The sequence below is a fragment of the Candoia aspera genome, chromosome 1 (assembly GCF_035149785.1).
Source record: "Candoia aspera isolate rCanAsp1 chromosome 1, rCanAsp1.hap2, whole genome shotgun sequence".
Lineage (NCBI taxonomy): Eukaryota > Metazoa > Chordata > Lepidosauria > Squamata > Boidae > Candoia > Candoia aspera.
The window spans coordinates 341,327,672-341,342,685 of NC_086153.1; the positions used below are offsets into that span (position 1 = coordinate 341,327,672).

The window sequence follows — 15,014 nt, forward strand, 5'->3', positions numbered from 1 at the left end:
CTCAAGCAGATTGTGTGGTCTCCACTTGTACAATGGGTCATGGAGAACGTTCTCCTTCAGGACCCAACCACATGCCACCTCCCAGGAGGCCTTAACCAGCCAGGAGGGGCATGCATCCAGAACACAGTGGCTGAGCTCACAGTGACAACGATCCTTTCCACATCCTCACAATCAGCCAGCTCAAACCCCTTCCAGAAAACAGAACTCAGACATGGCTCAGTCACTTCCAAAGGATCTCCCCAGTCAGAGTCCAACTCTGAGCAACTTTGTCTGAAAGATGCTGAGAATTCTTCACAGCAGCCCTGTAAGGGGTCCCCCAGCTCTTTCTTGCCCAGGAGGGACCTGGACCCTCGAAATAGGACTGCTCGGTTCCTATCTGCAGATACAATAAAGGCCGAGAAGTAAGTGTGCTTCACCGCCCTCATCACCACATGGTAAGTCCTAATATAGGCTCTGACCTGTGCTCCGTCACCTTCGCTCTTTGTCTTCCTCCAGCAGTGCTCCAGGTATCTCTTGTGCCATTTTCATCCTGGACCCTGCCAGATGGAGTTCTCTTATCGACGGGGTCTGCAACATGACCTCTCTGCATGACTGGGTGGGACGGGCTGATGAAGCGGGGAAGAGGCGATCCCTCAGGTAACCCGGTCCCATGCCATGTACGGCTTTAAAGGTGATGACCAACGCCTTGAATTGGACCCAGAAGCAAACTGGCATCCAGTGCAGCTCACGAAGCAAAGGTGTTTTATGTGCCCTTCTAGGGGCACCAAAAATAGCCCGCGCAACCACATTCTGGACCAGCTGAAGCTTCCGGATACTCTTCAAGGGTAGCCCCATGTAGAGCGCATTATAATAGTCTATATGGGAGATAACAAGGGCGTGAGTGACTGTCCGAAGGGCTTCCCGATTCAGGAAAGGGTGTAACTGGTGCACAACACGAAGCTGTGCAAAGGCCCTTCTGGCCACGGCTGCCACCTGCTAACCAAATATGTCTTTGGTTTACCGTGTAAGGTAGCATATTTGGAATTTATCTGAAACATTTTTTCTATTTCTTCCTCCATCTTCTCATCTTCCCAGCCTATTAAAATTGCTAACATTTGTATAATCATTCCTTCCATTTCTTCTTCCTTTCCTTCTGATATAACTGATGAACTCCCGGCAGTCTCCTGTGGGTGTTAAGCAGGAGGGAAGAGAACACCCAGCCTGAGGCACCCTGAAAATCACGGGGTTCTGGCCCAACATCTCCCATCTGACAGAAACCAGCTTCAGAGAGAGTGTCAGGGCCAGCCTCGCTTCGCAATAAGACACAGACTCACTTAATGGGTATTAAGGATTTCTGGTTTATTGGAATGATAGCTGACAGAACGAAAAACGGGAACGGGGTAGTTGGTGTGAGGGTGCCCTTTTTATACCCTCCTGTATTGCCCCGGGCTTCCCCACCCTTCTTTGTCCCGATCCCTCTTGATGGGACCCTTGATGGCTGCCTGGGCATTTTCCCGGTGTCTTCCTTTGTCTCCCAGCGTCGGTTGTGTCCTCCGGGGCACCAGGCGCGTCTTATCTTCGTTCCTCTGACGTCCTTCTTTTCAGCTGCCTATGGGTTCATGGGTGTGGGTGCTTTTGGGTGCTTGTGTTAATCCTTGGTTTGATTATCTCCTTCCTCTTCTCCTTAATGATCATGATCCACGTTGTGAGGCTCTTTGTGCCTTGCAACGAGGTCATGACAGAGAGGAGGAGAACCACGTGGCCTGATGCACTCCACTCTCACTCTCTGCAGCCAGTCCAGGACACCATGGTTGACAGTTTTCTGTCCTCCCCAGCTGGCACTTCTGAGGACGTATCGCAGGCTCACTTCTCTGGCTCCACCCGGTTGTTAGACAACTGAAGATAACAAGGGAGGTGACCTCGACAGAAGCACGCAAGAACCGCTGCTAGGCAAAGGGGGCTGAAACGTTCCTTAAGTCCTGGGAAACAAGATAACATTTGGGAGAGGATCAAGCAGATTCACTGGGGCAGAAGAAGGAGGGGAAATCCAGCACAATCTGATTGGAAAGATTTCGTTCCTATAGCCACTCTCAAGAAAGTGGCTCTCTGGTCATCTCATGGAGTTGATTTTCTGCTCTGACCCACCTAATGGGGCTGAAAGGAACCCTCCAGCAGGGTTCAAATTAGCTTTGCACCCGAGTGACCACCCTGCCTCTCTATTATTTATTTATTTATTTATCAAATTTGTCACCACCCATCTCCTCCAACTTTGGCCACTTTGGCCACATAATGAGAAGACAGGACACCCTGGAGAAGATGCTGATGCTAGGGAGAGTGGAAGGCAAAAGGAAGAGGGGCCGACCAAGGGCAAGATGGATGGATGATATTCTAGAGGTGACGGACTCGTCCCTGGGGGAGCTGGGGGTGTTGACGACCGACAGGAAGCTCTGGCGTGGGCTGGTCCATGAAGTCATGAAGAGTCGGAAGCGACTAAACGAATAAACAACAACAAATCTCCTCCAACAGGAGGGACTCTGGGCGGTTTACAATATAAAACAATAAATATATAATAAAATTCCAATAAAATCCCTCTAAAACAATTTCTCAATTACCCCATCTAAAAAAATCCAGATGGCTGTGATCTCCTTCAGTCATCATGTAGGAGGGGCACTTCAAGGCACTAGCCAATCCCATGTATGGCGATTCTCCTCCCTGCCCCAAGCCCGGTGGCAGAGCCAGGTCTTCAGTTCCCTCCAGAAGGCCAGGAGTGATGGGGCTAATCTCACCTCCGGGGGCAAGACGTTCCAAAGGGCGGGCATTACTGCAGAGAAGGCCCACCTCCTGGACCCCACTAGATGGAATTCTCTTATCAACGGGGTCCATAGCATGCCCTCTCTGCATGATCAGGTGGGACAGGCTGATGATGCGGGGAAGAGGTGGTCCCTCAGGTAACCTGGTCCCATGCCATGTAGGGCTTTAAAGGTGATAACCAACACCTTGAATTGGACCTGGAAGCAAACTGGTATCCAATGCAGCTTGCGTAGTAAAGGTTTTTGTGCTCCCTCTAGAGGCACCAAAAATAGCCTGTGCAGCTGCATTCTGGACCAGCTGAAGATTCTGGATACTCTTCAAAGGTAGCCCCATGTAGAAGGCATTGCAGTAGTCTATATGGGAGATAACAAGGGCATGAGTGACTGTCTGAAGGGCTTCCCAATCCAGGAAGGGGCATAACTGGTGCACAACACAAAGCTGTGCAAAGGCCCTTCCGGCCACAGCTGCCACCTGCTCTTTGAGCAGGAGCCGTGAGTCCATGAGGACCCCCAGGTTATGCACTGGGTCTGTCTGGGGCAGTGCAACCCCATCCAGAACTAAAGTTGACAATGTCCCGGATATGGAGGAACCCTTAACCCGCAGCCACTCCGTCTTACCAGGGTTCAGCCAAAGCCTGTTGTTCCCCATCCAGACCCCTACAGCACCCAGGCACCGAGCGAGGGCAGTCACAGCATCACTTACCTCACCGGGGATGGAGATATACAATTGAGTATCATCAGCATATTGATGGTACCTCATCCCGTGGTGACGGATGATCTCACCCAGTGGTTTCATGTAGATGTTGAATAGGAGAGGAGAGAGAACTGAACCCTGCAGAACCCCACAAAGGAGCGGCTGAGGGTCAGCTCTCTTACTCCCTATCACCACCGATTGGGACCGGCCCTGGAGGAAGGAGGTGAACCAGCTCAGAACTACGCCGCCCACCCCCAACTTCCTGAGCTGACCCAAAAGGATACCATGGTCGATGGTATTGAAAGTCGCTGAAAGGTCAAGAAGAGCAAGGATGGATGCACTACCCCCATCCCACTCCCGCCAGAGATCATTCATAAGTGCAACCAATGCCATTTCTGTCCGATATCCGGGCCTGAAACCTGACTTAAAGGGGTCTAGATAATCCATTTCCTCCAGAATCCTCTCGAGTTGTAATGCCACCACTTTCTCAACCACTTTCCCCCAAAAGGGGAGGTGGGATACTGGAGAAAAATCACCCAGTACAGTAGGGTCCAGCGATGGTTTCTTGAGGAGGGGTTGTACCAGTGCCTCCTTAAAGGCAGTTGGAAATGCCCCCTCCCTCAAGGATGTATTAACCATCACCTGACCCATCCACACATCACCTCCTGAGCTGCTTTCACCATCCAGGAGGGACATGGGTCTAAGCTGACAAGTGGTGGCATTTACTGTCCAGAGGATCCTGTCCACTTCCTCATGTCCAACAGGATCAAATCGTTCCCAGATAACATGGTAAGTACAATCCCTTGGTACCTCCACAGACCCTGCCTCATGCTTGGAGTCTAGCGTGGAGCAGATCCGAGCGATTTTGTCTTGCAGATGCTCCAAAAACTCCTCTGCATGGCTCTGTAGGTGGGTCACTGTACCCACCTTCCCCGAAAGAGAAAGAGTGATTTTAAAGAGGGCCATTGGGCGGCATTCTGCAGACACAATAAGGGCAGAGAAGTATTCATTCTTCGCCACTCTTATTGCCTCCAGGTAGGTCTTAATAGCAGCTCTAACCAGTGTTCGGTCGGATTCAGTCTTTGTCTTCCTCCACTGGTGCTCTAGATGTCTCTTAATCCTCTTCAAAACCCTCAGCTCCTCCGTAAACCACGGGGAGCATCGAGTGTGATGAGGCAAGAGAGGTGTCACAGGAGCAATCCTGTCCAAGGCCCCAGCCGCCTCCCTATTCCAGGCAGCGGCCAGGGCCTCCACTGGACCATGCAGATCCCCGGGTATAATGCCCAGCACCCTCTGAAACCTCACTGGGTCCATCAGTTGCCAGGGCGGAACAATCGAATGGGTCCTGCCTCCCTGCGGAGGGGGGTGGCATAAGAGAAATATAAGAGAAATATAAAAGAAATATAAAAATATTTATATTTGTGCTTTATTGATTTTATTGTAATTTCTCTGTTTGATGGTTGTGAGCTGCCCAAAGTCACTGAGAGTTGGGCAGCAGACAAGTTTAATTAATTAATAATAATAATAATAATAATAATAATAATTTATAGAAGTCTACAGGAGAAATTAGCTTCTAAGGTCATCTCCTGTCAAGGGAGTATAAATAACCCACTTGTTCCATCCAAACACAGCATTATTGCTCCCACGTCCAAGGGCCCAGCTGTCTACCATGCTGCCCTTGTGCCCCTTCGCCCTCCCTCCACCTCAGCAGACTATGGCAGAGGCCGGGCGCCATCCTGGCTGTGGGTGCTCAGTTTCCCATCGGAGAAACAGTCAGCTGCACCCTGGCTCTCCAGTCCATCGGCCCCCTGGGTCAGCAACCAGAGACACAAACATGTTTTTTAACCTCCTGGCGTGCAAACAAAATCTATTGCTAAGTGCATAAAAAATTACTCGTCCCTGGAATTATCATAACAACAGTAATTCTTCATGTATCCCCTCTGGATTTTTACCCGCAAAAGACATCCAAGCGAAAACCTGCTGAAAATAAATCTGCTCTGAGCTCTCCCAAGGGGGGCTGGATAGGTCGCCGTAGCTTGTCTAGCAAGGAGGTGATTTCCTTTGAGGGACCAGACTCAATTTTCTCTTTGGTCTCAGCTCAAACATATGTAAGTCGAAGAATGCCAGATATAAATTGGCCTCGAGCCCATCCAAGGGGCACAGCCTGCCTCTTTTCTGCAAGTTCTGCAGAAGCCTTGATTTTTCACCCAGGAGGGAAGGAGAGAATGATGATTGGGCTGCCCCACCTGCTGCTGCTGCTGCTCTTCTGGCTCCTGCCTTCAACAACTCAGAAGAGGATGCAAACCATCTGTGTGTTGGGGAACCCATGGCAGACTCTGGAGGACCACTACAGGCCTGGCCATCTCATTATTGGGGGCAATTTGCCCCTGAGAATCTTGGTTTCCTCTTTGTTGCTAGACTTTCAGAAAGACCCATTCTTCTCGGATACCAAATCTTCGTAAGTTTGAGCTGGAGGGTGAAGGGGTAGAGGATTGCCTGCTTGGCTTTGGATTCAGGGCCTTCTTTCAGAGATTCTTGTTCTGGTGATGTTTGCAATGTCCCGGCACAGTTCAGGAGCTTTGGTGCCTTTCTCGATGAAGAGCCAAGCTCACAAAATAGTTCAGAATGTTCCACTTTCTCAGGACTTCAGCAGGAAGATGATAGACAGCTTCAAAAGAGAGGAGGCAGAATAGATCCTAAACTTGGGTGACCTAGTGAAGAAGTTGATTTCATATTAATTTGGACAGAAAGTGATGGGGGAAAACTCAAAGGAAAAGCCAATCTGTTTACAGGGTAGAGGTGCAGGAAGAAAAGGCAACTCAGTTTGGGGATCCGTAGTGCTCCTTAGTAACAGCCTTCAGTAAACGGATGCTGTGGCCCCTGCTGGAATATTGGGAAGAGCGAGGGTTATCCGAGCTGACGAAGCTGCTTGAGGGGACAAGCAAATAGACTGGGGATCCAGTGCGGTGATTGGGAAAGAAGGCAGCCACCAGAGCAGAGGGAAGAAGGGGGTATGGTACAGGGGTAAGAAAGAGGGTGGATGAGGAGTAAGAGGAAGGTTTCTCTGCTTTCTGAAAAATTCCTCCAGGCTAAAGGCAAAAAGATTCAAAACCAATACAAGGAAGCCCTTCTTGAAAAACCAGACCCAGTTAAATGGTGGGACTTGCCCCAACCAGTTGTGTGGAGGGTTTTCAAGGGGGTGGATTGATTTGTGGAGGAGATGGATATCATGGGCTGTGTGAAAAGCGCAGCACCCAGGCAGCAGGCTCTAAATACCAGCTCCTGGGGAGAGACAGGCTTCAATGCACCTGTAATGGTTTCTCACCATCTTATGATATCACATACCTTCATCATGGCTTGTTCTCCAGCTCCGTTTGCTTGCACTGAATGGCAGAGGCAGCTTCCCAAAGTGGCTTTACTATTGACAAGTGCAGGAGCTGTGAGGTCAAAAGCTTGGCCTTCTGAGTGTGAAGAACATGCCTTGACTGCTCAGCTGTGATCCTCCTCTGAGAAACCACCTGGGATTCCCATTCCCATGGATCTGAACCAGCGGTCTGTTGAGTATTGCAGAAGCTACCTTATAGCCAGCTACCTGAGAGCCAGTGTGGGGTAGTGGTTAAAGGCATGGAGCTAGAAACTGGGAGACCCTCAGTTCTAGTGCCGCCTTAGGCACAAAGCCAGCTGGGTGACCTTGGGCCAGTCACCCTCTCTCAGTCCCAGGAAGAAGGCAATGGCAAACCACTTCCAAAATCTTGCCAAGGAAACTGCAGGAGCTTTCCAGGCAGTCACTGGGAGTCAACACTGACTCAAAGGCACACACAAACATATCTTAGACCACAGATTACTCACATTTTGAGACTGTTTGGATTCTCAAACGTAGTACTTCTCAGTCCCTACCACTGTTTCAAAGGAGTGTCATCCAGATAACATTCTTAATCAGATGTTTTTGGCCAAAGCCTCAGAACAAAACCAAAAGTCCAGGAGAACATCAGAAAAAGGCAAAACAAACTCCATCAGCACACATCACCTCTCCTGTAATGTTCCCTGATGTCTTTCTCATTGTAGAGTCATACCCAAGAACTACCAGCAGTTCCTGGCCTTGGTATTTGCAGTCACAGAGGTCAACAAGGACCTGGTTCTCCTCCCCAACGTCACACTTGGCTTCCGCATCTACGACAATAGCCAGATTGAGAGGAGGATCTCCTTGAACAGCCTCTCTCTGCTCTCCACACGAGGCCGAATGGTTCCAGGTTATAAATGTGACAGGCAGGACACCCTGCTGTCCGTCATCGGTGGGTCTGACTCCAAATCCTCAAGGCAGATGGCCCCCATCTTCACCATCCTGAAGGTCCCACAGGTAAGGGGTTCCATTGGATATCGGTGTGGGGCAGAACAGAATTGAACACAGAAGCCAAAGACAGTCCAAGTAGTTTGGGGGCACATTTTTTTATTTATTATTATTTTTTAAAATTTATTGGCCAACTCCACTGGGCTCTGGGCAGTGTACAAAACTAGAGAAAACATAAAAACAGTGAGAAACATTAGATCAAAAGGCAGCCCAGACTAAAATACTCTGCTAACAAAACCAACAACACAAAACAGGTGCCATTAAACAATGACAAACATCAACCCCAGGCCTGGGACCAAAGCCAGGTCGTCAAGGCTTTCCGGAACCCCAGGAGAGAGGGCGCCCTCCTCATCTCTGGATGGATGCTGTACCAGAGGGTGGGGGCCACAATAGAGAAGGCATTAGAGAAGGCTGCTGCATTTTATTTATTTATTTATTTATTTATTCATTCATTCATTCATTCACTCATTGATTCGTTTTATCATATTTCTTTACTCCCCATCTTGTATTGCATTGACTCTGGGTGGTTGCATTTTGAACTAGCTGCAGCTTCCGGGTGGTCTTCAAGGGCAGCAATAATCCCAGCGTGGGGTGAGCAGGGCATGAGTGACTGACTGAAGGGCCTCCCGGTCAAGGAAAGGGCATGACTGGCACACAAGCTGTACCTGTGCAAAGGCCCTCCTGGCTACAGCTGCCACCTGCTCTCCTAGCAGAATCTGTGAGTGCAGAAGGACCCCCAAGTGGTGTGCCATCCTTGACTGGGGAAGGGCAGCCCCATCCAAAACCAAAGATGGTGACATCTCTGACCCAGGGGGTCCAACAGCCACAGCCACTCAGTCTTGTTAGGATTGAGCCGAAGTCTGTTTTGCCCCATCCAGACCCGGACAGCCTCCAGACACTGGGTCAAGACATTGGGAGCTCCACCTGTGCCACTTGGGTGGAAATGTAGAGCCTGGTATCATCCGTATATGGATGATACTGCACCCCAGACAGGCGGAGGACCTCACACAGTGGTTTCAGGTAGATGTTGAAAAGGAGAGGGGAGAGTGATGAGCCCTGATGTACCCACACATGAGGGGCCACAGACACGATCCCTCCCCCCTGTCAAAATGGACTGGAACCGACCACTGAGGAAGGAGGTGAGCCACTGGAGCACAGTCCCTCCCACTCCTATCCCCTGAAAGCGGTCCAGAAGGGTCCTGTGGTCGACAGTATCAAAAGCCACTGAGAGATCAAGGAGCACTAGAGTGGATGCAGCACCCCCACCCGGGCTCCCCCAAAGGTTATCTGCAAGCATGACCAATGCTGTCTCTGTACCGTACCCTGGTCTGGAGCCAGACTGAATCGGGTCCAGATCATTCATCTCCTCCATGATCCTCTGTAGCTTTCTTCCAACCACCTTTTCCACAACCATCCCAGAAAGGGGAGATTGGAAGGTGGCTGATAATTCTACAACTGGGAAGGGTCCAGCAATGACCTCTTGAGGAGGGGGCAGACCACCACTTCCTCCAAGTCTGATGGGATCACCCCCTCTCTCAAAGAGGCTGAAACCACCAGATGAACCCGCCCTGTGGTCACCTTCCAGGCAGCTTTAATAACGCAGGAGGGGCCAGGGTCTAAAAAACCGGTGGCTAGACTGAGAGACATAAGGATCTTGCCCACTTTCTCAGGGGTAACAGAGTCAAACTCAGCCCAGATAAGGTCAGAAGGCTGTTTCCTCATGAGAACTTGCCCAGTCGGAGTCCAACTCCAACATCAGGAGTACGTGACTTGGAGACCCCATTCTACAATTGAATTCATATTCGTATTTCGTGAGTCAGAATATTATAACCCCAAAGGACAGATAATGAGATATTTCAGAAATACTCCCAGAGAAATTCCTTCTTAACTGATTCTTTGTAATCCCCTTTTAATCCAGTTTATACTTGGTTTTGGGGTACAGTTTTGCTGCCTTGCTTCTCACCTGTGACACCAGGTATAAAATGCCACTGGGGGGTCTTCTTTGGGTGGGAGGATTAACCTCGTCACTCAGAGTGAAGCTACCTCTATTTCAGCCCAGCTGGTAGGGCCACAAATCATATGATGGATATACTTAAAGCCATCAGAAAACTTGACCTTGTCTACAAAAAATGGTTGTAAAAAAGCATCTTGCTTTCTCCAGCTTGGTGTTGGCTTTGAGGTCACTCAGGGAGGCAGAACTGCTTTTCCTTCCTTCTTCCGGATTAATCCCAAGGAACTTCCTCAGTATGTGGGTTTAGTCCAGCTGCTCCTGCACTTCCAGTGGAACTGGGTTGGGCTCCTGGCCCCCAAAGACGACAGAGGAGCAGGTTTCATCTCCTCCCTGGTGCCAATGCTCAAGGCGAAGGAGATCTGCCTGGCCTTCAGTGAACTGTTGGAATCTGATAACATGTTGAAAACACCTGATAAACTATCAAAATTTCTTCAGATTCCAAAATCTTGGTTTAAAGCTGAAATTATTATTCTGTTTGGAGCCTCCAGTATTATTAAAATTTTACACATGAAGCTGGTTTATTATGAAGAACTGACTAAAACTTCATTTGGGAAAATCTGGATCCTGACTTCCCATTGGGATGTTAGTGTGATGGCATTTCAAACAACATTGCAAATCTTGAAGTCGTTCCATGGTGCTTTGCATTTCAGGGACCACTCTGGTGACATATCAGAATTCCGGCATTTCATCCTGTCTTTAGACCCCTTGAACCCTGAAGGAGACGTTTTTCTCCCTCCATGGTGGGAAAGGGTCTTTGACTGCCAATTTCTGAAATCAGGTGAAATCCCTGAAGAGGGAGGGGGAGAATGTACAGGGAAGGAGAATGTCCAGAATCTGCCAGCTTCCGTTTTTGAAAAGAGCATGACGGGTGGAAGTTACAACATCTACAATGCCGTTTACTCTGTGGCACACGCACTACAGGCAATGCATGAATCAGGAGCCCGACCAGCTTTGTTGAGGCTTGGAAAGAAGATCTCCAATGTCCACTCGTGGCAGGTAATGTCTCTGCCTTTTCCATTCCAAAGATACTTAAGCGAGGAAGGTTCCCACATATATGTACTAAATTACTTATTAAATACCTGTACACTACAACTCAAAACAGAGTTGTGAAGAGTCAAGAATTTGATCGCATATAATCAATCAAAACATATTAAAAGACAAATTATTAAAATATGCAATAAAAATGGCTGAAATACAATGTTTTGATGAAAAAGGGACATGGGGAGGAAAAGAGAGGACCCAGCCAGTTGTCCACAGTGCCAGGTGGGACAGGCCTCCCTCTCAGGTCCTGAAGGGCCTTCCACAGCTTCTTCCGCAGCTGCCTGAGTTTCCATTCCTGACCATCCCAGGCAGGAGCATCAGCCGAGCAAGATGGCAATCTGGCTGTGCTTGTGCAAGATGCTTCCACAGGTCAGTGCAACTCCCAGTGGTCACATTTGCACAAGTTGGCCTTAACATGTGATCTGAATCCAGCGTATAGAAAAAACACTAAGCTTGGCTCGCTTTAGCCTTGCTTATTTTTCAATGGCCTAGCATACTGTGTGAACTCAGGCTGTTCTGTTAATTGACCATTTGTTGTACTGTTCCAGTTGTGTGAAAGCAGCCACTGAGAAGCTCAGCACACACAGCTGGAGTTTAATGCAAAGGTGGTCCTACAGGCCTCCTGGACTGAAAGTCATTAGGCTGTTCCTCATCAAAGGCTAAATCTTGGATCTCCCTTGATCGCTATCAAGATTGGGGCAGGCACTTCCTTCCATTGGGTCAGACCTGGTACTACATTCTGCACTCTTTGACTGTCATCTCGAAAGAGTCAGGAAAGTCCAGGGGAATCTTACTGTTGTTGTGGAATTCATTGACTCATTCCCAAAACTGAGTATGTCATTTACAAGACCATGGACCATGATAAACATTAAAAATTTATATGGCTAAGGATTTCAGGAATAAAACCAAACAATGACATTTGCACTATGGCATTAAAATGTTTGTATGTCGGTATCTTTCTGGTAAAACTGGAATCAAATGAGCCATAATCCAAATATCCAATAATAGAATCTTCTTGCACTGCTGAGATTAATTTCACATGCTCCAGGATGGATTCCTACGATTTGGTGCTGCTCCTGATCACAAAGGTATTTATCAAGTACAGACATTCAACTTATCTCCTAAGATAATGGCCACCAGAGAGTGATAGAGCCACGATGTCTCATTTGCAATTACCCCAGCTCCTAAGGGTGTCTTCTGTTTCAGATTCTTCCATATTTGATGAATGTCCGGTTCAATGATAGTGCTGGAAATGAAGTCTCATACTCAGAAAACGGACTGGGATCTGCTCGTTATGATCTTCTGAACTGGGTTTTCCTCCTCAATCAAACTTTCATCCCTGTGACAGTTGGGCAAATAGATCCTGGGGCTCCCCCAGGCCAGGATTTCACCATTAACCCAGATGCAGTCATCTGGGCCACAAAGGTATAAAGAAATGTTCTGAATTCGCAGTGAAAGACCTGCTTTGCATGTAACACATTTGAGGTCTGCATGCCCAAGAAGGGTTGGGATTGGGAAAAACTCATGCTGGAAACCCAGGGTGGAATTGAAGCATGAGACAGAGAACTCCATGGACCTTTACTGGACCTTTGTGATTCTTTCTTTCAGCAAGGCTATAGGACATTGTCACAGGCCTTGCTTTGCCCACAGAGGTCCCAGTTCCAATCTCCAGCATCCATTGGTGGGTTGGGAACACCACTGACCTAATTCCCCCAGGAGCTGTTCCTGGTTCCTGGTAGACCATGGTGAACCAGTTGTTTCGAAGACATTCTGAAGATGGAAATGGGAATGTGGAATGGAATAAATGATACGTGCTCATTGCGTAGGCCATCTCAATCATTCTTCTTTTCTCTTTTAGAAGGTGCCCTTTGCCAGGTGTGGCATGAAGAGGTGCCATGCGGGGGAGAGGAGAAGCGTTCCAGAGGGCGAGCAGGTCTGCTGCTACCAATGTGACCCTTGTCCAGAAGGGACCATATCTGATCTGACAGGTAGGGCAAACCTTGCAGGTTTTTTCAACTGCAGATCTTCCTGGGTCAAGGACATTATTCAGTTGATCAAAATATTAAGATATTTTTGGTCATTTTTGGTAAGATTGACATGCTTAAAAGTATTCCTACTTTTCAGCAGAGACTTTCAGTATATGGACCTAAACCGTCTTGCCCGCAAAGACCAACCTTCCCACTCCTCAGCAATTTAATCCAAAGTAGTTTCAGGGCACAATTGATGGGTTCCCTATTAGCCTTTCCAGTCCTACCATCACATACCACTGGGAGAAAACAGCTACTGATCTTTCTTCTGAATGAATAATGTGGTGTGGTTGGGGTTCAAGCCTTAATTTTTATTATTTACCAGATGTTTCAGGAATGTCAGTCTCCAAGGAAATTGATATGCCGAACAAAGAAATTGGAAATCCATCTACTCATGTCTGCTAACCCCTCCATGGAAAAAAGTCTGGATGACTGATAAGAAAATCTGATTTGAAATACAAAGCAGAGAAATGGAGCCAGAGAGCTCTCAGTGCTATTTTGCCTCTGGATCATTCTTTCCTCCCTCCCTCGTGAAGCCAATTTCCCCATGAATCACTTTTGATCAGGCAAAGAGCCCCTTCCCTCTCCCACCTCCTGTCATTCTCTCTCTCTCTTTTGTTTTATGCCTACTCAGCACATACCAACAGATAATGTAGACAAACCTCTAATAGCAGTGTTCCTAGGAAGGTTTTTCTCCATAGCAGACTTCTTAACTGGAACTCCATAGATCCCTGCATGTAACCAACCCATCTCAAGACTCATCTTCAACCTAGGATATTTTGCCTTTTGTGGGTGAGCAAAATTTCTACAGTAGGTCACCATCACCATCTTTGAGTTGGCTACTGCAGAAAGGGAACAGTCATGTCACCTCAGAGACACCTGGGGGGAGGGAACTTGCTCACAGCAGATACATCTGAAATGCTTAGACAAAGACTCTTGATTGCAGATGCAGCTCGCTGTGACCCCTGCCCAGAAGACCAGTACCCTAACAAGGGCAAAGATCACTGCATGGCCAAGAAGATCCACTTCCTTTCCTATCAAGAAACCCTGGGATATGCTTTAGCTTCTCTCGCTCTTTCTCTCTCTGTGATCACGTTGGCAGTCCTGGCGATTTTCCTTAAACATCGTGACACACCGATTGTCAGAGCAAACAACAGAGATCTCACCTACATCCTCCTGGTCTCCCTCCTGCTCTGCTTCCTCTGCTCCTTCTTCTTCATTGGTCAACCTGGGAAGCTCACCTGTCTCTTCCGACAAACTGCCTTTGCCATTCTCTTTTCCATTGCTGTTTCTTCTGTGTTGGCAAAAACTGTCATGGTGGTTCTGGCCTTCATGGCCACCAAGCCAGGGAACAGGAGCAGGAAATTCTTAGGAAAGCCACTGACCAACTCCATTGTCATAGCCTGCCCCCTGGTTCAAGCAGTTCTTTGTGCCACTTGGCTGGTAATCTCTCCCCCGGTTCCCCACTTGGACTTCTACTCCTTGATAGGAGAGATAATCTTAGAATGTAAGGAAGGCTCAGCTTCAATGTTTTATGCTGTCCTTGCTTACCTGGGTTTCCTGGCCCTCCTCAGTTTCACAGTGGCCTTTCTGGCTAGGAAATTGCCTGACAGCTTTAATGAAGCCAAGTTCATTACTTTTAGCATGCTCGTCTTTTGCAGTGTTTGGATCACCTTCCTCCCCACCTACCTGAGCAGCAAAGGGAAGTCTATGGTAGCTGTGGAGATCTTCTCCATTTTGGGCTCTGGAGCTGGCCTCTTGGTTTGTATCTTTTTCCCCAAGTGCTACATTATCCTATTGAGGCCCAATCTGAATTGCAGAGAAAATATAGTGAGGAACAAAAAAATCTGAGAAATGCAGAGATAGGACACATTTATTTTGGCTTTGGGCATGGTTAAAAATTAAAAACATTTCTTACAAGTGATGAAATGAGAAAGGGGCATGTCTGTTAAATAATTGTTTTGTGGCTGATCACAATATACCTATTAACCTGCAAGAGTCACCCACCCATGCCCAGCAACAGAGAAGGAGGGCCTGTGCACCTTCACACTCTCCAGTTTGGGCAAAAGTGTTTGGACTAGATGGTCCTGTTGGTGCCTTTGAG

General features: G+C 48.1%; 1 protein-coding gene across 1 annotated transcript; it reads left to right on the forward strand.

Moving 5' to 3' along the window:
• Positions 1 to 6,496: 6,496 nt before the first annotated feature.
• LOC134488612 (vomeronasal type-2 receptor 26-like) lies at positions 6,497 to 14,761 on the forward strand. The gene is made up of 7 exons (XM_063291074.1): positions 6,497 to 6,507; positions 7,549 to 7,840; positions 10,065 to 10,215; positions 10,621 to 10,838; positions 12,090 to 12,308; positions 12,742 to 12,871; positions 13,857 to 14,761. The coding sequence occupies exons 1-7, from the start codon at positions 6,497 to 6,499 to the stop codon at positions 14,759 to 14,761; spliced, it is 1,926 nt and encodes a 641-aa protein (XP_063147144.1).
• The last annotated feature ends 253 nt before the right edge of the window (positions 14,762 to 15,014 follow it).

Excerpts from the sequence above, each read along its gene's own strand:
- LOC134488612 (XM_063291074.1), top strand. Across the intron at positions 7,841-10,064 it reads CCATCCTGAAGGTCCCACAG|GAACTTCCTCAGTATGTGGG; the intron begins GTAAGGGGTTCC and ends ATTAATCCCAAG. Across the intron at positions 12,309-12,741 it reads CAGTCATCTGGGCCACAAAG|AAGGTGCCCTTTGCCAGGTG; the intron begins GTATAAAGAAAT and ends TTTCTCTTTTAG.